The sequence below is a fragment of the Marmota monax genome, unplaced genomic scaffold (genome assembly GCF_021218885.2).
Source record: "Marmota monax isolate L192 unplaced genomic scaffold, Marmota_monax_Labrador192_F-V1.1 WCK01_AAM20220418_F8-fsc00023, whole genome shotgun sequence".
Taxonomy (NCBI): domain Eukaryota; kingdom Metazoa; phylum Chordata; class Mammalia; order Rodentia; family Sciuridae; genus Marmota; species Marmota monax.
Window position 1 is genome coordinate 21,720,332 of NW_026692907.1, and position 23,579 is coordinate 21,743,910.

Here is a 23,579-nt window from a genome sequence, read left to right on the forward strand (position 1 = left end):
ACTTGCTCAATAGTTATATGCTAATTAACAGGAAAATGAGAGCTGGTGTTATAGATTTAAATAGCTATTATTCCAATCAAAATCCCGATGGCATTCCTCATAGAAATAGAAAAAGCAATCATGAAATTCATCTGAAAAAATAAGAGACCCAGAATAGCTAAGCAATCCTTAATAGGAAGAGTGAATCAGGTGGCATCACTATACCAGACCTTAAACTATACTACAGAGCAATAGTAACAAAAACAGCATGGTAGTGGCACCAAAACAGGTTGGTAGACGAATGATACAGAATAGAGGACACAGAGAATAACCCACAAAATTACAATTATCTTATATTAGACAAAGCTACCAAAACATGCATTGGAGAAAAGATAGCCTCTTCAACAAATGGTGCTAGGAAAACTGAAAATCCATATGCAACAAAATGAAATTAAACCCCTATCTCTCACCATGTACAAAATTCAATTCAAAATGTATCAAGGACTTAGGAATACAACCAGAGACCCTGCATCTAATACAAGAAAAAATAGGCCCTAATCTCCATCATGTGGAATTAGGCTCCAACTTCCTTAATGAGACTCCTATAGTGCAAGAATTAAAACCAAGAATCAATAAATGGGATGGACTCAAACTAAAAATTTCTTCTCAGCAAAAGAAGCAATCTGTGAGTTGAACAGAAAGCCTACATCTTGGGAGCAAATTTTCACCCCCCCCCCACATCAAATAGAGCACTAATTTCTAGGGTATATAAAGAACTCAAAAAGCTAAATACCAAAAAGCAAATAACCCAATCAATAAATGGGCCAAGAACATGAAGAGACACTTCTCAGAATAAGATATAAAATCAATCACAAATATATGAAAAAAATGTTCATCATCTCTAGCAATTAGAGAAATGCAAATAAAAACTACTCTGAGATACCATCTCACTCCAGTCAGAATGGCAGCTATTATGAAGACAAACAACAATAAGTGTTGGAGAAGATGTGGGCAAAAACGCACACTGATACATTGCTGGTGGGACTGCAAATTGGTGCAGCCAATATAAAAAGCAGTATGGAGATTCCTTGGAAATCTGGGAATGGAACTACCATTTGATCCAGCTATCCCTCTCCTCGGACTATACCCAAAGGACTTAAAAATAGCATACTACAGGGACACAGCCACATCAATGTTTACAGCAGCACAATTCACAATAGCTAAACTGTGGAGCCAACCTAGATATTCCTCAGTGGATGAATGGATAAAAAAAATATGTAGCATATATACACAATGGAATTTTACTCAGCAATAAAAGAGAATAAAATCATGGCATTTGAAAGTAAATGAATGGCACTGGAGAAGATAATGCTAAGTGAAGTTAGCCAATCCCAAAAAAACAAATGCTGAATGTTTTCTCTGATTTAAGGAGGCTGACTCATAGTAGGGTAGGGAGGGAGAGCATGGGAGGAATAGATGAATTCTAGATAGGGAAGAGGGGTGGAAGGGAAAGGGAGGGGGCAGGGGATTAGCAAGGATGGAAGAATGTGATACAAAGTACATGTATGAAGACATGAATTGATGTGAACATACTTTATAAACAAACAGAGGTATGAAAATTGTTCCATATGTGTAATAAGAATTGTGATGCATTCTGCTGTCATGAATTTAATAAAACCAATAAAATAAATAAATAGACACTTGTTATTTTACTGAAAATTAAGAAAATACTACCAGCATTTGATAGCAGTCCAGCATAGAAGCATGAATGAATAAGCTCTGGAAATTGATAAAATTAGAGAATTTTTAAAGCTATGCAGGCTTAAAATATATGTATCTAACTGATTAATATAAAACAGAAATTCTGAGTGTTATTACTTATATTGTAATGAGTGATGTCACAATTATAGTGGTGTATTTATCTTCCTTAGATAAGTGAAAACACATTAAAAATTGATAAAAATTTTAAAAAGGATTTTTATATTTTTAATGTTTTTCTAGTTTTCTACCATCAGTATTAAGCAGACTTAAAATTAATTTATGTCATTCTACGTACTTTATGATCTCAATTACTTAATTATATGTATTCTTTCCTGTTTCTCTTTCTACCTTTATTTCTCTTCCATGCCTCCACATATATGCAAAAAAAAGTCAAACACATCAAAAGTACACCAAAATCTTACAACCTCCAAAAAAGGCAATAAGATTATTTACTTTACATCATTTATATTTTCTAAATATTTATGAAAGTACGAATCACTGATACAATGCTGAAAACCCTACTTTGAAAAAAATAAATCCAGAAATTGTTTTAATAAAATAAACAGGAAATATAGTTAAATGTATGAAATTAAGTAATGAAAGAAGTCAAATAAGCAATATCTTAATAAAAGTCAGCAGTAGGGGCAAAAATTACTATGCTAACCACCTTGCCAGAGAAACTGAAAATACCTTACATATTGCTACACTCAGAAAGAATATAAAAGAGAATATATACAGCATCTTTTCAATATTGCCTGTAGTAATGAAAATCTGTTTTAATTGTTCCTTGGGAATCTGGATATATAAGAAAACTTTTAGTGCTGCTAAGTCAACTTGATTTAAATTATGATCAATACAAGAAACACTCTATTCTTTATATTTTTAAAAGATTTACATATAAATCCATCTTGTGACACAGAGCATTTCTTTCAGAGTATCATTTCAAAGTCCATTAGGTAAAAGTAATGGACTAAACTTAAGATGATCATAGAATGTGATCTGCCATTGGTTCATTTTGACATTCCATTGGGAATATTAAAGACAAAATTTGTTTTCACAAGTGCAACTCTAGATTTAGCTTCTTGATATCTCTCAACATCTTTTTGAAAAGTAAGCATATCCATAACAAACTTTTCTGCACAGTGTTTTCTGTATATTTCTTGAGCCCTAAAAGGAAAAAGAAAAGATTATAAAATGTGATGGTTTTAGGTTATTAAAATAGTAATAATTAGATTGTTACTTAGGTTATTAAAACAGTAACTATTAGATTGTCACTAATGATAATTAGATGGCTTCAAAACAGACATAATCAAATGGGAAAAAGAACTCCTTTTAGAGCTTGGTGCAGTGATGCAAGCCTGTAATCCCAGGGGCTCAGGAAGCTGAGGCAGGAGGATCGAAAATTGAAGGCCAGCCTTAGCAACTTAGGAAGACCCCATCTGAAAATTAAAAATATAAAAGGGCTGGGATGTATAGTTCAGTGGTTAAATTCCAAGTTCTCTCTACCCAAGTTTCTTCATCTTTTACAAAGGGATAATCCAACTCATAGAGATTAGAAGAGGATTAAATGAGTTTTTACATTAAAAGTTTATATAAGAATTCCTGACATTTAAAAATTATGCTTTCTGGATGAATAATAGTGGTTTTCATCAGACTAAGAAATGTAGGAAGAGCAAAAAGATGGGAAAATTTAGTTTTGTTTTGTTAACATTGACCTTCAAGAACCTTGCTATCCATGTCATGACTTCCAAGGAGCTGAATATAGAGAAACAATGGATTGTTATAAGAGTATAAGGCAGTAAAATCATTCTTTCGGGGTTTAAAATCCAGCACTGAAACTTAAGTATTGTGTAATTTGAATGAGTTATTTAAACTTTCTGCCTCTTTTCTTCATCTTTTTGAAGTTAGGCAATCCAATTCATATGTTTAGTAAGAAACAAGTAAACTAATATACATAAAATCCTTAAAGGAGTTCCTGTAATTTAATAATTATTCAATGAAAGGTAGTTGCTACTATTTTGACTCGGGAGTTCAAGTAGTCATATGTGGATGCATAGTAGAGTAAAATTAATGGCCAAAAAAATTTTACGCATAAAATTAAGGGTACTAGTTAAGAAAAATATTAAAATAGCTACCTTAGCAGATAAAAACTATTTGGAAAATGTAAAAACAGAATCTAGAATAATTGAAGAGTGAGAAACACAAAATAATCAATTATTTTTATATATACCATAATCAAACAATTGGAAAATGAAATCAAGAAAAAAACTTCACTTAAAATATGATCAGAAAAACATAAGGTACTTAAACATAAGTTTGATAAAAGTTAGGCAAGACCTATACTTGAAAATAATAAAATATTGCTGAGAGAAATCAAAGAAGACCTAAGTGAATGAAGTGTTATGCCGTGTACAAGAATTGGTATAAGCTGTCAATTCTCTTCCAAATTAATACATAGAGTCAATAAAATTTCAATTTATATGCAAAGATTATTTGGGGTAGAAATGAATTATCATTCAAATTTGTTTTGAATATACATTAGATTTAATTTACTTATTTTTAATGATTAATTTTAATTTTTTTAAATTTGTTAAAAAATTTATAGAAATTCAAAGGTCCTCAGACAATCAAAGCAATCTTATGGAAAGGAGAACAAAGTTGGAATTTCTGTTTCACATCCATAAATAGGTTGACTTATAATAACAATCTTATATTATCTCATAGTTCTCATGAGTCAGAAGTCCAGGCATGGCATGTCTCATTTTTTTCTCATGTTTTTTTTTTTTTGTTTGTTTGTTTGTTTGTTTCTCCCTCCATCTTTAAGTTACCAATCTCATGTCAATTCCTTCTCATGTAATCCCTTTGACTTTCTTTTTTGCCCTGAATTTAAAGGCTAATGTAAATACATTGGGTCCACCAGGATAATCCAGTATAATCTATTTAATATGGACTAATTAACATTCTTAATTATATGTGCAGGGTTCCTTTTACTATCACATTTACAGGTGTGGTATCTCAACTTATTCATAGCCCTGGAGATAAGAGCAGGACATCCATCTTCTTGGGGGCCGTAATTCTGATTAATGGAGAGATATTCATTCTATAATTTTACAGATTACTAAGAATATAAGTAGAAAGATTATTAGCTTCTAACAGAAATTGGAAAGCTAATCCTGAAATAGTAGGGAAAAAAGTAGATATATCCATAATATACAGAATTTTATAGATATGGATATACTAAATTGAATGAATTCAAGCTGGAAGGTCTAAATTTTTTTGGAAAATAAATTTCTTTGTGATAAATTGGCTTGCTGAGAAGTAGATCATAAGTGGTGTTGGACAGAGTGATGGTTTCAAATTGCTCTCATAGCTAGTGGGTAAAGAACAAGCTACTACTAGGGATGTGGCTCAAGCGGTAGCGCTTGCCTGGCATGCGTGTGGCCCAGGTTTGATCCTCAGAACCACATACAAACAAAGATGTTGTGTCCGCCAAAAAATTAAAAAATAATTATTAAAAAATTCTCTCTCTCTCTCTCTCTCTCTTAAAAAAAAGCTACTGAGGGAGCAGCTAAAGTCAGAGGTCATAAAATTAACATTGGCATAAATGTACAGGTCAGTTATTTCCTCTTCCCATTTTGGTCTAACTTCAAGAAATAAAAATAGACAATTGGATTGTTCCCACATAGGAGTTGATGATATATATATATATATATATATATATATATATATATATACATATATATAGAAAGATAGATAATATTCACACATATATATTTAAAACTATATATTTGAAAATGTGTGTTGTGAAAGTAAAGGAAAAAATTGAAAAGATAGATTTTAGTCACAGATAAATAAGTATATCAAAATCTAAAATTTCAGAAGTGGGGCAGTTCCAAATGATGGGAGAGTCTTTTTGTGTCTATAGATATGAGTTTATTAATGTAAAGTACAATAAGGATTGTTGGAATCCAAAATGGTTAACATTAGGTTTGGTAATTTTTGATGTTAGGTAATTGTTGATTTTAGGTAATTTGAAAGTTTACCATGATTTTGGCAGTGGCTGGTTGGAGAAAAGCTTTATGATTCAGGATAAACTTCTTTAATTCACACTTAGGTACTCCTGTGGATATTTTATCAACTTACTAAATTAGAATTTTCTTTTTCCCTGTTGTTTTTTCCCCCTTTATTTCACATTGCAGGATCAAGGAGCTACATTCCTAATAACAACTTCACTAATTATTGAGATTCATTTAGACTTTCTAAGTCAAGTGATTGATACTGATACATTAATGAAGAATCAACAGCAAAAAATGTATCAGGATTGGAAAACTTCTGATGTCTCTAGACAAATTTTATTTTTTATTTTTTTTGTGTCACAGTTCCTTTCTGTTTATTAATACTCAATTTTTGTTTTTTAAGAAAAACAGTAAAACTCAAAATTTGGTGAGTGTTGGGAGGGAGAATACTACTGACATAAACAACACTTTCAAGGATATCTTTTCAGACTTAGAAGATAATTCAGTTAAGATTCATTACAAAGCTCATTTGATTCTGCATCTTTTTTGAATTAAGTATGATTAGATATGCAATTTACTGTGATTAAAAATTAAGCTTATTAAATTTATCCAATGTTAATTTGCACTAGACATATTTTGATATAGCAAACTAGATTTCATTGTATTTTCCAAGATACATTTTTAATACAAATTATAAATTATTTTCAAAAATTACACACACACACACACACACACACACCATACATTAAAAGATTTTAAATTTGGAGAGATAAAAACATAAAATACAACTCTACAAGTTATAATTAGTAAGGCAAATGTTTCTTGTTTATACAAATATAAATAAATTTTGTGTGGCATGAATATTTCCCAGTGGGAATGAATATATATATATATATATATATATATATATATATATATATATATATATATATATATATCAGCATTCTTATTTACACATACACACACGTGAATATATATATGCACACTTCTTGCATTTTCATTTTAACTGGTTGTAACTTTTTACTGTTTCTTCTTCATTATTCTGTTAAATAAATTTTTGCATGTGCTAATTTTATATATGTATGAGTCGTGTTTTTATTCTCTTAAATATATCCTTTGACAACTACTAAAATTTAAATTTGCTATACATAGATTAAAATATTTTGAATCAATATTAATTCTCAGAGCTTCTACAACTCAAAAATTTAAATAAAAATAAAAAAGTCTTTATGGCAAAACAATTTACCTTTTTTTTTATTTGTTTGAAACAGATTTGTCAAAAATCTCTTCTGGGATCACCTTCCAATCTATTTCTTGAAAAGAAGGTTTTGTGGTAAAATGCATATTTAAAATGTATTCTGCACCTCAGTTGTCTCTTCTGCTTTTATCTATTCTGAACTTTTCTGCTAATAATGGTCTCCCCTTTTCCTCTGATTTTTCCAAATTCTAATAGATAATCATAATTTCCTCTGCTTTTTGTAAGAATTCAAATATTTGCTTATGTTTGTCACTGAACTCTTAGAGAATTAAGAATATTTTAATTCCTCTTTGTATGGCAGAGCAGAGGAAAATTGAAGTGAACTAACACTGTGATGTTTAGTTAAAACTTAATTTTGAGGTTTTGATGGGATGTGGGAAATGATACCCAAAATATGGCAGCTTAGCATTCTGAGTATTAAGCTGAAGGAAATTGAAAAAATTGTAGAAGAAGAAAGCTCTCTGTGAAGTTCTCTTGCCCCATTTCCTTTAAAGAATCTAATGTTCTTTTTTTAAAAAAAATTATTTTTTACTCTAGTTTATTATATATGAGAGCATAATGTATTACAATTTATATTACACATATACAGCATATTTTTTCATATCTCTGGTTGTGCAAAAAGTATTTAGGACATCTTCAGATGTCCTCTCCTATACCTGGAGGGAAGGAACATTACAGCAAGAGGACAAGAATAATCTGAATACACAGGTCTCGCCGAGTTCCCTTCAGTTCATTATTATTTAGGTCATATCCCCTTTTTGTCCAACCACACCTCTGTACAACTATGCACTCTTCATCAATCCTAGGCATAAAAATACCGTTTTGCTGGGCCTCTGATTCTTCATTTATAGAAGTTTCCATGTCATGTAAATTTTGTTTTAATAAGGTTATTGTGTTTTTCTCTAGGTAACCTGTTCTGTTATACAAGTGTGAGTCCTGAATACTCTGATAGGTAAGGTATAAAATATTCTCTCCTCCAGTTTTCAATATTACTGCCACCTACTTATTATTTACCAGAAATTTTCATTCTGTCTCTTAGTACTACTTGTATTATTACTTGTATTATTATTTAAATGTAGTAGTCTTGTTGTCTTTTTTGCCTACCAACTATCTAGAGTTTCAGTTTTTTGGGGGAAATGACTTGCCAGTCCCCACACTGCCTGTGATAGGAATCTCTGAGAGCTAAACTTGAATCACTACTTGAGTAATTTGAACTGAAGATAAGAACCTATTGATAGAAATATAATGGGGGATCACTGAGGGAAAGAAAATAAGAGTATATAAATTTATTGCCATGAAATAAGCACTTGTGCTAAGATGGATACCTATTCTAATTGATAGCAAAGCTATTTTCACAGCTTGCTAAATTATATTTTTATATTTTATTTAAAAATTTAGGCTTGGATTTAGCTCAATGATAAAGTATGCCAGAGGCCCTGGGTTTGATTTCCAGCAATGAAACAATTCTGATTACATATCTTTATTATATAAACATTTGGAAAATGTATGCATTATTTCTCATCTCAATGGCTTAAGTATTGAGTAAAAATATATAAAAAACACTCAGAGTTCTCAGAGGCAATTACCTGACTTAAATGAAGTAATATACAATCACTGATAATTGGGATTCATACCTATTTGATACTTATTCAATAAGTATTTATTGAATAAATTTTTTTAACTAAGCACTGTACCACACACAGAAATGGAAAGATGGGCCAAATTATTTTACAAAGGATTTCCCCAGTTCACTATGATAAAGACTTGCCTATCACAATTGCTAGAATTGACATTTAAATAAAGTGTTATGGAATCACCAAAATATTAAAAGACCAATTTAGACTGGAAAAGTAATTGAAGAGAAGTTAAAATACCATTTTAGTTGGCTGCTATATGGTAGAAAATAAAAGAATGAGGTTTGCCATTGGTTGTGCAGCTCACGTACTATATGATGGAAAATAAAAGGGTGAAACACAGCCACATACAGCTAAGCATCAACTACTTGTGATATTTCCTTAGAGGACAGAGTATAGTTTGCATCCCTGTACAGAAATCACCTCACCACTAATTTGAAACACCAAAAGCATTCTGATTTTCACAATAACAAAGAGACTTTTTTTTGCATAATAACATATAGTAACACTGTGGGCTTATAGTTCCCCAGTAGGGTCATATTTGAGAGAAAAGGAAATAGTGTGAGAAAAATCATTGGAATAAGAAAGTGCAAAGTTGTGTAGGGAATGGAGAATGAGTTTGTCTAGAGAAAAAAAATGTAATTAAGAATAGAGGGTAGACACTCTAGGAGAAAATTTAGTGTGATATGACTAGATTTAAACAGAGCATATTTTTTAAATGCTAAAAAGATTAAATTTCATTATTTGGGCAATTGAAAGCCACAAACTTAAATAGACATAATCAGAACTTTATTTTTAAAATACATTAGAGGCTGAGGGAGGAGGATCAAGAGTTCAAAGCCAGTCTCAACAAGGGAAAGGTGTTAAGCAACTCTGTGAGACCCTGTCTCTAAATAAAATACAAAATAGGACTGGGGATGTGACTCAGTGGTAGAGTTCAATCCCTGGAATCAACACACACACACACACACACACACACACACACACACACACTCATTATATGTCGGCAGTGAGGTAGACTGATTTATAAGACTAGTTTCTAGCACTGGTCAAGAGGCTGATGAAAATACTATCTATGACAATTATAAATTAAGTAAGTTTTGAAGGCTAGCAAAAATACACAAGTTGAAGAAAAGATGGAGAATGGGAATGGCAATCTCAATTAGAAGAATAATGTGAATTATTAGGGCGATTATGAGATTTGGGAATGAAAAGATCTAGTTGAGACTTCTTTCAGAATAAAAATAATTAAAAAAACATGTTACATGTTGACAGGGAGACTAAGTTGTAAGACTGGTTTTTAGCACTAGTTAAATGCTGTTTATTACACATATTAATTAATCAGGTTTTGTTGTCTGAGGTTGAGATAGGGAAAAACAGTTGTTGTATTATCTATTCTATGATAATATAGGAATGCATAATTGTCTTTTTGTTTCCATTTTCCAAAGGAGAATGCTATAAACAAAATACTACTAATCAGAATTCAGCATTTAGTATGTAATATTTATATGTAATTGACTTCAAAGCTTCTGTCATATTAAACCGTACCCACCTATGTTCCTTCATTTGGTTGAGTAAATTCTTTTGGTATTTTTCTTCTTCTATTTTTTTCTGAACACTCAGCCATTTTTGTCTTAGGATAGCATCATTCCTCTTCAGTCTGTCAATTTTAATCATTCCTTTGGTCAGAATAGTACGCTCATTATTTAGGGTTTGAACTATTAAATGTTCTTCAGCCTTTTGGTTTTTTCCTTCTAGAAACAGAGTTCTTCTCTCTTTAACTTTCATAAGGTATTTTAATTTGTCTTGCCAAAGTTGCTGTAAACTTTTCTGAATAGTGTTATGATCTTTTTCAATTAGTTTTTTTATAGCAATTTTTTTCTTATTTATGCTTTCATGAACAGTTAAGCCAACTCTTTTTTTGTCAACTTGTGCCCTGGATACAGCTGTTATTTTTTCTTGATGGAGATCCTGCTTCTTTTGTTCAGCATAATATTTGTCAATATCTTTAAGGGTTTGGAGTTTTATACCGGCTCTCTGTGTTGTAAAAAACTGTCTTAAATTTGTCTCAGGTAGTGTGCCTTTTTTAATTATTGGTTTTGGATGGGTGGTAGGAAATAGATGGGCATGTTCAGGAAAATAATCTTGTTTTTTCTGTTTTAATATTGCATCATACTTCAATAAACCTGAAGTATATAAAGGTAGTTTGGATGCTGATATCCTAAAATTGGTATCCAGTACTTCATCTTCATTTTCATCTCCAGACTCCTTCTGACCTATATCATATAACAGACAAACATATATATTACAACAAAAGTTAAACTTACTTTCTGTTCAAATTGTTTTGAAGGGTATATTAATAAAGTTGATGAGAACATACTATTTACTTCACTAAGAAGCATTTTCCCCAAATTGCTTTCCAATTTTGTGATTTTTGGAGAGAAAAATCACTATTAAAACATTTTAACACAGAAATAAATTGAATCTGATTCCTGTTTTCATTGTTATTTCTCACAATTATTTAACTTGGACTGACTCAGCAACAGCATCTTATCTTATCCTTAGCACTTATAAATAGTATTTTTCAGTTAGTTTGCCGAAAGACAAACCTTAGACAAATTAAACAGAATTTAAATGAGCAAAAACAGTTTATGAATTGGGCAGGGTCTAGAAGAGTGGAGGTTCTGACAGCCCCATTCCAAAACATGAGCAAGGATTATTATAGACACAATGTGGAAGTGACATACACAGAAACAATTTGATGGCTTATAGCTCAATGTTTTGCCTTATTTGGAAATAGTCTGATGAGTTGGTTGCCTATGATTAACTGAAGTTCAGTTGCTATGATTTTCTGTGATTTAGCTATTTGTTACAAAAATATTCTCCAAAGTTAGGCTTTTAGTTTTTTCACATATCAAGTTAACTTGCAGGTTTTGTTGTTGTTGTTGTTGTTGTTTTAATATAAGGGATCAAGGTATGGAAGCAGTTTAAAGTTAAACTTAATTGCATTTTACAAACTACTATCGTCTCATATTTTCCAATGATACACACTGTAATTAGTTTTACTTTATTTTTCTTAACTCTGGGGAAAACAAATAGCTACCATTTAAACTGTTTTTTTCCCTCTTTGTTAGACAAAGAAACTAAATTTCTCATCTTGCTTTGCTATTTTGTGTGACTATGAGCTAAGTCTCTTCCAGTGGAATGTGAACAGAAGTGTGATGCATCATTTCTTATCCAAGTCCTTTAAGAAATAAATAAGTCTCCTTTCTTTTCTTTTTTACTTCTGACCACTGCAGACATGAGAGATGGTGGAACCACAATACTGAAGAAACATTGGTCCTAAATCATGTATTGAAAAAATAATTCCAAAAGAAGATTAGCTAATTTGGACTGTTATGGAACCTGAAATAATTAATAATTATGCTTAAAATAAGATATATGTCTGGGTCTATTTGTTACTATACCAATTTAACTAATACAACTTCAATCACCTTGTTGCTCACATATCTATTTTTTGACAAGCGTTGATGAATTTAGGATCTAATGGCAAAAAGAAGCATAGAAGTCAAGCTTAAACGATTCACATTTGACTAATTTTCTCTACCTATTGAAATTACATACCTGCCTATTCTATAAGGATTTTTTATTCTCTAATGGAAGATTCACATAATATCATTCTATGTCAAATGGTGAAGATGGAAGTGAAGATGGCCATGAAGAAGGGAAGGATCTGTGGTATAGACAAGTAGTAGGAAGGAAGTGAATATCCAAAGTTTTTATAAAGGCCAAAGGAGAATCTGCATTAGAAAAATAAACAGTCTTTAGCAAAGTAGGAAATAAAGTCTAGAAAGTAAAAGTGGCAGTTTACCAGAATATAAAAAGCAAAGTGTCCAAAAATAGATATTAAAAATTTGGATCTGAAGCAAGACACTGGAAAACAAAGGACAAAAGCCAGTCTCTCATTAGTTGTTTGAATATAATCCCACTATCAGTTTTGAAATTCTATTTTTTTCTCTACATTCCAAAATCTCTGTTTTAAAAAATCACTAATTGCTCTAATATGCATCTTCCAAAAATGAGAAGTTATATCATGACTTATATCTACACAAAGAAAAACAAAACGTTCATGGTTCCTATCCATAAGACATAACATAATGTCATGTTTTAGACTGGGTCATGTATATAGGAAAAAAACCTCAGTTATTCCCTTTTTAAAAAATTTTCCTTATACACACACCACATCTTCCAATGTTTGGGTCTTTACATGTGTTATTTTACATGTTGTCCCTTACATTGTTTTCCCTATTATATGCTCAAATTCTATTCACTCTTAAGGCCTTTGTACATTATCTTTTATATTATTGAAATAAAATAGATTTTTTTAGAACTTTCATATCAATTACTTCCTTATATACTTTATCAAATTCCACTTATATTAAAGCTCTATGTAGCAGTCCTTAGCTATAATACTAAGCTAGATATAAAACTCCTTAAGAGTAGGAATCCTCTTTGATCCTATAAATGTAGGCCTCCAACCTACTACTTTGCACAGGATTTGTTTTATGGGACAATCAGTTAATTAAACAGTATATGCCTGATAAGTATATTTGTTGGATAGACAATTAAACAAATAGAAGAGTAAATCTGTTTCTCAAGAGTAATATCACTCAAAATGGTTAAAAGCTTTGAATTTGGAGCCAATTTAAACTGAGTTCAAATCCTACTTTTACCACTGTGTGGTCTAGGAAAGTTATTTTATTCTTTGTGTCTGTTTCCTCACTGTAAGACAGATATTATAATACCTGATTAAAGGGTTCTTATAGAGTTAAATGAGTTAATAAAATATAAAATGTCAACAAAGTATGCTACCTAAGTATTAGAATAGTTTCTGACAAAGAAAAAGATATATAGGTTAATTGTTATTATCTTTACCTTTATATTTTGTATGGAAAATAAAGGGCTTATTTTATCTCTTAATTCCATCAATAACATGGTGTTAAAAGAGTCACAGAATTTAGTAATAAATAGAGAAAATAATGAAAAGCACTTTTGTCATACTCCTCAACCTCCAATAGAAAATGAAGAACAAAATATACAGAAGAGCATTCTTGTTAACCATATTTTGTTCCAAGACTTGATAATATTGTTTATTCTTTCTTGTTAAATGTGAACCCACCAATGGAAATACTTTCTTCTTACTATACCAAACTAACAAACATGTCTGTGTGTTCTCTGATAAAATGATCTCTTTAATTAATTAATTAATTAAATTAATTAAGTTAATTAATTAATTAATTGTCCTTAAATGCTCTTATGATAAAATTCAAACTCCTTGCTATTGTCTATAAAGTTCATATGCTTTTGCATTGGTTTAATGAGCAAATATAAACTTCCAACTACTTATGATCACATTTATTATTCTATGCCCAAGACATGAATTAGTTCTGGGGGTAATTACCAGGCAAAATTACTGAGTTTCAGGGCTATAAATAACCAAAAAAAAAGTCAATTCCTTTGACTAAAGTTTTAAAAGTGAAAATTTGATATAGCTTAAAAAAATTTTATCTAATTTCACTCAAGGTCTTCAAAAAATGAAAATGGTACTGTTTGTCTGGAATATTACAGTCTAATGAAGGAGAAAAAGCTCGTAACTTCAAAGTATTGTGGAAATTTTTAAAAATACAAACATAGAAAACCTTGGAGGCATAGAAGAAAGACTATTTCATTTCAGTCAAAATAAATGATTTGGTACAAAAATATTCCAGAGAATGTTGACAAAGATAATTTTACTAAATCTGAATCAGGCCCCTCTGAGTTTTCCTGACTAATTCCTCATCCTGGGGTCTCAGCTAGGTCTGTTCAGTCTAGTTTTAGCAAGAATTCTACTGATTCAGCTTATTCTCATAAAATTCCTTATCCTCCAAACTATATCTTATCCTGGACTGTCTTCAGCATGAATTTTGTGGAATCAATCTAACAACAACAAACAAACAAAAAACCTACTGCATATCCCTGTTATTGGTAGGGCTGTGTACAGAGATATCATACAGAAGGGGAGAGAGATTAGGTTTACCTCTGAATATAACAAGGACAAATAATGATTTATCCATTAATCAGAGTGGGATCAATAGATGACAAATTACTAAGAGAAATCATTAAGTCTAGAAGGATTCTTATCCAGAAAATTCTTACTACAGACAGGCCAATGTGATAAGATAATGAAGTCAGTGGATTAGGACAGTGGACTCTGTTAGCAAAAGATGAAAATTTGGGGTAAAGCAATAGTCAATGTAATGTGCTAGATAAATAAAATATGAAAAATAAAAAAATATGTAGAATCATTGCCTTAATGTGTAAGTTTCTAAATAAATTACTATTTGCAAAAGAAATTGATGTATGTACACACTTCATTTTGCCATGGGAAGTCTTAACTTATACCTATGACACTGGTGACTTTATTAATAGCAACTGCTATCAGTCTTAGAAGGGGCTAAGTTTGGAAGACAAATCATATAGTCACCTTAGCTACAGGAACACAGATGAATAAATAGAATAAAAATAGAAGAGTAACATCATGTTATTTGTATTATTTTAAGTTAAAGATCCTAATAGAATGTCCAAGACTTGGTAGTTACTTAATAAGAGCATTTTTTTTTTCAATTTAAGGTTGGTTCTCAAAGTCTTTATGAAAGTTGAGATTGTGTCTGCTTGCTCACCATTGCATGTCAAGTACTTAGAATAACATTGGGTACATGGTAGCCTCTCAATAAATATGAACTTAATTAACTTTTTTTTCTAAAGGCAGCTAGACAAATTCAAATGTAATAGTCACTAGTTCTGAATTGTAATTAGATACTTTTACTTCTTATCCTTGACTCAGGCTTTTCACATTTATTAAAAAAGTCTCATTTGCATCACCATCTAAAATAAAATTATTTATCTTAAAAAATATAAATGTTGTCAATTACTTAGCCCTTACCACTTGGTAAGCACTGAGATAAATTATTCACATTAATATTACCATTTATTTAAATACTAGTAACTTGTAAAATTAGATATTATTGACCATTTTCAGAAAAAAAAAATAGGTTTACCTAAGTCAAACAGCTGTCACACTGCGATAAAATACTAATATTTGGCTAACATGATAAAAAAATTAAACAAAATCCAAACAAATATTTGAGGATAGTGAAGAATGCACAAGAACAAGTACATGTTAGTGGTCTGCTAAAACAAAATATCTACACTCTTATAACAGAATTCAAAGTATCACAACATAATATTTACGGTGTCCAAAATATAATCCAAAAATATAATATTAATGAAATTACATTATAAAGAAAGGTAAGTGTAGGTGGCTAATTGGCCTACATGTTATCTGATTTCCATATTTTATATGAAATATATAAAACTAACAGTAAGTAGGTTGAAGAAAGTGAAGGATTTATATTGTATATCCTAGAGAAACAAAATATATGATGCAAAGAGCTTCAGTTAAAAATCCAACAGATAAATCAAGGTGCATTTTTTAAAAAAAATATTTGAATGAGCTTTAAAACATAGAAAAATAAAGGAAACACAAGGCATTTAACAAAGAAGAAAACAATAAAATGATATACCTATGCTACAATAATCAATATAATTAATCAATAACTAAATGTTAGTAGCCTAAATACTCTTAATTAAAAAAGCAAAGATTATCAGAATGGATTTTAAAGAGTTAAAGAATTTCATCAGAAATCTAAGATAGGGAAAATAAATAAAGGAAGGAAGATGGCGGCGAGGGGAGTGCATTGCCCCCGTGTGCTGCTTCACTGTGTGGGAGTATGACAAGTCAGGACGGCTAAAGGATATCTTGTTAGGAATTTCCAGCAATAGTGGGGTGCTCCGGAACCTGGAGGAAGGATTTCCATCGCACGAGGATCGGCTACGGGGACTCAAATGCGAGAGGTTTGTCGCACGGTGGGTAACACTGCTTATTCAGCAAATCGCCCCGCAGCTAGAGTCTGCAGCGCGCGCTGGGAAACGAGGAGATAGCGACGCAGGGATACAGCGCTGCAGTTTCTGCCAGCCGTGCAAGCACCGTACTCAGGGCTGAATTCTGGGTTCGAGACGGGGGAAGGAAGCGGTCCATCTCGGTTCTCCACACCGGTCAGACCACAGAGGAGGCCAGCAGCCACCATGTTGGAAAGCTGACGTCACCATCCCTGTTTTCGACTGACCGCAGCTCATTCAGCCATAGAACAGGTAATTTCAGGCTGCAATTCGCCTGTGGCTTGCAGACAGATTGCTAGGGTTCAGTGCCTGGGTGCTTCTTAAAACCTGATCTTATCGGAGCGAACACCGAGCGCGGGGCGGCCGAGTTCCGGCTCCCGGAACCGTCCCGGAACCGCCCTGGCCCAGGGTCACGGAGCCTGCAGAGGACGCTTCTTGGACCCTGCTCCTATCAGAGCATACACCAAGCACTAAGCGGCCGAATTCCGGCTCCCGGAACTGAGCCCGTGGGGACTGCTTCTTGGAGCCTACACTTATAGGAGCTTACACCGAGCACGGAGCGGCCGAGTTCCGGCTCCCGGAACTTCCCTGGCCCAGGGCTAGGAGCCCACGGAAACTGCTTCTCGGTCCGGGTCCTGCTGAGGGCCGGTCAGGACTCACCCGTTGCTTTGGTTGCCAGGCAAGGGGAACGAAATGCTGCCATTCGCATAGGATACCAACATGGCAGAGATCTGATGTCATCAGAAAGCGGCGGAGGAGAGAACTTCATCAATACCAGCGGTGACATAAACAGTTGGTCTCCTGGTAGGGGGGGTGAGGCACAGACACCCGAGTCTCCTCAATTTGTCGTCGAGCCAGAGGGGAAGAGCCGGGCCGCCGACAGCGCCCGGAGCAGGCCCAGTAGCTCGCCAGCGTGGTGACCGCGTGAACCCAATTGGAGAGGGGGCGGAGTGGAGCCGCCACCTGCACCCGCAAGGAGGGCAGACCCACGACCCAGTGGTACATGGGCGTGGTAGGAGGGGCAGGGCAGAGCCGCCGTTCGGGCTTGCAAGGTAAACAGACCTGTGACAGCCTGGCGGGTCAGGCCCAGTGGCCTGCCAGTGTGGTACACACTCAGGGGCAGAGCAGATCCTTCTCCCATGCCCGGATCAGGCCCTGCCGGGGTGGTGGTCACGTGACCCCAATTGGAGTGGGGGCGGAGCGGAACCGCCACCCGTGCCCGCAGGGTGAGCAGACCTGTGACCAACCTGCAGATCAGGCCCAGGGGTCCGCAGGCGTGGTAGGAGGGGCAGGGCGGATCCGCCGCCCGCGCCTCCAAGGTAGGCAGACCTGCAACAGACCGGCGGATCAGGCCCAGGAGCCTGCCGGCGTGGTACACACACCACCCTAATTGGAGTAGGGGCAGAGCAGAGTCGCCACCCGTGCCAGGAACAGGCCCAGTGTCCTGCAGGCGGGGTAGTCACGACACCCCAATTGGAGTAGGGGCAGAGCAGAGCCTCCACCCGTGCCCGAAAGGTGGGCAGATCTGCGACCAACCAGCGGGACAGGCCCAGTGGCCTGCCGGTACGACAGACACGTCACCCCATTTGGAGTAGGGGCAGAGTAGAGCCGCCGCCCGCGCCTGCAGGGTAGGCAAACCTGCAACCGACCGGCGGATCAGGCCCGGTGGCCTGCCGGCATGGTACACTCGTCACCCCAATTGGAGTAGGGGCAGAACAGAGCCGCCGCCAGGGTCCAGAACAGGCCCAGTGACCTGCCGGCGTGGTAGCCACGACACCCCAATTGGAATAAGGAGAGAGCAGAGCCGCCGCCCGCGCCTGCAGGAAAGATACGCAAGCAGTATGAAAAGACAAGGAAAGAAAGGACCACAAGCAATGCAGCTCAACACAACTTTAGAAGAGGTAACAGCTGCAGCAGATGGAATGTCAGATAAAGAATTCAGGATATACATGCTTCAGATGATCTGGAGTATCAAGGAAGACATTAAACAGCAAAATCAGACAACGAAAGATCACTTCGACAATGAATTACACAAACAAATCCAGGAAGCAAAGGATCAACTATACAGGGAGATAGAGGTTATAAAAAACAAACAAACAGAAATCCTAGAAATGCAGGAAGCAATAAACCAACTTAAAAACTCAATGGAGAATACTACCAGCAGAGTAGAACACTTAGAAGATAGAACATCAGACAATGAAGACAAAGTATTTCAACTGGAAAAGAACATAGACAGCTCAGCAAGACTGTTAAGAAACCATGAGCAGAACATCCAAGAAATATGGGATAACATTAAGAGAATCATTGGGATACAGGAAGGTACAGAGCTCCAAACCAAAGGAATGAGCAGTCTATTCAATGAAATAATACGAGAAAACTTCCCAGACTTGAAGAATGAGACAGAATCCCAAATCCTAGAAGCCTACAGGACGCCGAATGTGCAAAATCATAAGAGATCCACACCTAGACACATTATAATGAAGATGCCCAACATACAGAATAAGGAGAGAATTTTAAAAGCTACAAGAGAAAGGAAGCAGATTACATTTAGGGGTAAGCCAATCAGGATAACAGCTGATCTTTCAACACAGACTCTGAAAGCTAGAAGATCCTGGAATAACATATTTCAAACACTGAAAGAAAATGGGTTCCAACCAAGAATTGTGTATCCAGCGAAATTAAGCTTCAGGATGGAAGATGAAATTAAAACCTTCCACGATAAACAAAAGTTTAAAGAATTCGCAGCTAGAAAACCATCTCTTCAAAACATCCTCACCAAAGCATTACAGGAAGAGGAAATGGAAAATAACAATGAAAACCAACAGTGGGAGGTAGGACAGTAAAGGGGGGGGGGAAATAATCAAAGAGGAAAACAAACCATGTTTAGTAACAGAAATAAACAAATATGGCTGGAAGAACAACCCATATCTCAATAATAACCCTAAATATTAATGGCTTAAACTCACCAATTAAGAGACACAGGCTAGTAGAATGGATCACAAAACAAGACCCAACAATATGCTGCCTACAGGAGATGCATTTGATAGGAAAAGACATACATAGGCTGAAGGTGAAAGGTTGGGAAAAATCATATCACTCATATGGACTTCGGATACAAGCAGGAGTGTCCATACTCATATCAAATAAAATAGATTTCAAGCCAAAGTTAATCAAAAGGGATAAAGAGGGACACTACATACTGCTTAAGGGAACCATACACCAACAAGACATAACAATCGTAAATATTTATGCCCCAAACAATGGTGCAGCTATGTTCGTCAAACAAACTCTTCTCAAGTTCAAGAGTCTAATAGACCACCATACCATAATCATGGGAGACTTCAACACACCTCTCTCGCCACTGGACAGATCTTCCAAACAAAAGTTGAATAAGGAAACTATAGAACTCAATAATACTATTAATAACCTAGACTTAATTGACATATATAGAGTATACCACCCAACATCAAGCAGTTACACTTTTTTCTCAGCAGCACATGGATCCTTCTCAAAAATAGATCATATATTATGTCACAGGGCAACTCTTAGACAATATAAAGGAGTAGAGATAATACCATGCATCTTATCTGATCATAATGGAATGAAACTGAAAATCAACGATAAAAGAAGGAAGGAAAAAGCATACATCACTTGGAGAATGAACAATAGGTTACTGAATGATCAATGGGTTATAGAAGACATCAAGGAGGAAATTAAAAAATTCTTAGAGATAAATGAAAACACAGACACAACATATCGGAATCTATGGGACACATTGAAAGCAGTTCTAAGAGGAAAATTCATTGCATGGAGTTCATTCCTTAAAAAAAGAAAAAACCAACAAATAAATGATCTCATACTTCATCTCAAAATCCTTGAAAAAGAAGAGCAAAACAACAGCAAAAGAAGTAGAAGGCAAGAAATAATTAAAATCAGAGCTGAAATTAATGAAATCAAAACAAAAGAAACAATTGAAAAAATTGACAAAACTAAAAGTTGGTTCTTCGAAAAAATAAACAAAATCGACAGACCCTTAGCGATGCTAGCAAAGAGAAGAAGAGAGAGAACTCAAATTACTAGCATACGGGATGAAAAAGGCAATATCACAACAGACACTTCAGAAATACAGAAGATAATCAAAAACTATTTTGAATCCTTATACTCCAATAAATTAGAAGATAGTGAAGGCATAGATAAATTTCTTAAGTCATATGATCTGCCCAGATTGAGTCAGGAGGATATAGAAAACCTAAACAGACCAATATCAATTGAGGAAATAGAAGAAACCATAAAAAGACTACCAACTAAGAAAAGCCCAGGACCGGATGGGTATACAGCAGAATTTTACAAAACCTTTAAAGAAGAACTAATACCAATACTTTTCAATCTACTTCAGGAAATAGAAAAGGAGGGAGAACTTCCAAATTCATTCTATGAGGCCAACATCACCCTGATACCTAAACCAGACAAAGACACTTCAAAGAAAGAAAACTACAGACCAATATCTCTAATGAACCTAGATGCAAAAATCCTCAATAAAATTCTGGCGAATCGGATACAAAAACATATCAAAAAAATTGTACACCATGATCAAGTTGGATTCATCCCTGGGATGCAAGGCTGGTTCAATATACGGAAATCAATAAATGTTATTCACCACATCAATAGACTTAAAAATAAGAACCATATGATCATCTCGATAGATGCGGAAAAAGCATTCGACAAAGTACAGCATCCCTTTATGTTCAAAACTCTAGAAAAACTAGGGATAACAGGAACATACCTCAATATTGTAAAAGCAATCTATGCTAAGCCTCAGGCTAGCATCATTCTGAATGGAGAAAAACTGAAGGCATTCCCTCTAAAATCTGGAACAAGACAGGGATGCCCTCTCTCTCCACTTCTCTTCAACATAGTTCTCGAAACACTGGCCAGAGCAATTAGACAGACGAAAGAAATTAAAGGCATAAAAATAGGAAAAGAAGAACTTAAATTATCACTATTTGCAGATGATATGATTCTATACCTAGCAGACCCAAAAGGGTCTACAAAGAAACTATTAGAGCTAATAAATGAATTCAGCAAAGTGGCAGTATATGAAATCAACACGCATAAATCAAAGGCATTCCTGTATATCAGTGACAAATCCTCTGAAATGGAAATGAGGACAACCACTCCATTCAAAATATCTTCAAAAAAAATAAAATACTTGGGAATCAACCTAACAAAAGAGGTGAAAGATATATACAATGAAAACTACAGAACCCTAAAGAGAGAAATAGAAGAAGATCTTAGAAGATGGAAAAATATACCCTGTTCATGGATAGGCAGAACTAACATCATCAAAATGGCGATATTACCAAAAGTTCTCTATAGGTTTAATGCAATGCCAATCAAAATCCCAACGGCATTTCTTGTAGAAATAGAGAAAGCAATCATGAAATTCATATGGAAAAATAAAAGACCCAGAATAGCAAAAACAATGCTAAGCAGGAAGTGTGAATCAGGCGGTATAGCGATACCAGACTTCAAACTATACTACAGAGCAATAGTAACAAAAACAGCATGGTACTGGTACCAAAACAGGTGGGTGGACCAATGGTACAGAATAGAGGACACAGAAACCAATCCACAAAACTACAACTATCTTATATTTGATAAAGGGGCTAAAAGCATGCAATGGAGGAAGGATAGCATCTTCAACAAATGGTGCTGGGAAAACTGGAAATCCATATGCAACAAAATGAAACTGAATCCCTTTCTCTCGCCATGCACAAAAGTGAATTCAAAATGGATCAAGGAGCTTGATATCAAATCAGGGACGCGCCGTCTGATAGAAGAAAAAGTTGGTTACGATCTACAGTCGGTGGGGTCGGGCTCCAAATTCCTCAATAGGACACCCATAGCACAAAAGTTAATAACTAGAATCAACAAATGGGACTTACTCAAACTAAAAAGTTTTTTCTCATCAAAAGAAACAATAAGAGAGGTAAATAGGGAGCCTACACCCTGGGAACAAATCTTTACTCCTCACTCTTCAGATAGAGCCCTAATATCCAGAGTATACAAAGAACTCAAAAAATTAGACAATAAGAGAACAAACAACCCAATCAACAAATGGGCCAAGGACCTGAACAGACACTTCTCAGAGGAGGACATACAGTCAATCAACAAGTACATGAAAAAATGCTCACCATCTCTAGCTGTCAGAGAAATGCAAATCAAAACCACCCTAAGATACCATCTCACTCGTGTAAGATTGGCAGCCATTATGAAGTCAAACAACAACAAGTGCTGGCGAGGATGTGGGGAAAAGGGTACACTTGTACATTGCTGGTGGGACTGCAGATTGGTGCAGCCAATTTGGAAAGCAGTATGGAGATTTCTTGGAAAGCTGGGAATGGAACCACCATTTGACCCAGCTATTCCCCTTCTTGGTCTATTCCCTAAAGACCTAAAAAGAGCATGCTACAGGGACACTGCTACATTGATGTTCATAGCAGCACAGTTCACAATAGCAAGACTGTGGAACCAACCTAGATGCCCTTCAATAGACGAATGGATAAAAAAAATGTGGCATTTATACACAATGGAGTATTACTCTGCATTAAAAAATGACAAAATCATAGAATTTACAGGGAAATGGATGGCATTAGAGCAGATTATGCTAAGTGAAGCTAGCCAATCCCTAAAAAACAAATGCCAAATGTCTTCTTTGATATAAGGAGAGTAATTAAGATCAGAGTAGGGACGAAGAGCAGGAGAAGAAGATTAACATTTAACAGGGATGAGAGGTGGGAGGGAAAGGGAGAGTGAAGGGAAATTGCATGGTAATGGAAGGAGACCCTCAGGGTTATACAGTGGAGGGGGTAGAGAGAGAGGAGGGGAGGGGAGGGGAGAGGTGGGGAGGGGGGAAGGTGGAGGATGGGAAAG

At 34.8% G+C, this 23,579-nt stretch overlaps 1 protein-coding gene across 1 annotated transcript in view; it reads right to left on the minus strand.

Moving 5' to 3' along the window:
- Positions 1 to 1,669: 1,669 nt before the first annotated feature.
- The window catches only part of LOC124096884 (leucine-rich repeat and IQ domain-containing protein 3-like), a 96,658-nt gene continuing 74,748 nt past the window's right edge, over positions 1,670 to 23,579 (minus strand). Inside the window, exons 3-4 of the mRNA XM_046450917.2 lie at positions 10,201 to 10,924; positions 1,670 to 2,907 (exon numbers count right to left, since the gene is read on the minus strand). Of these exons, the coding sequence (XP_046306873.2) occupies positions 2,751 to 2,907; positions 10,201 to 10,924 (881 nt within the window). The 3' untranslated portion in view covers positions 1,670 to 2,750. The remainder of the gene's footprint in view (positions 2,908 to 10,200; positions 10,925 to 23,579) is intronic.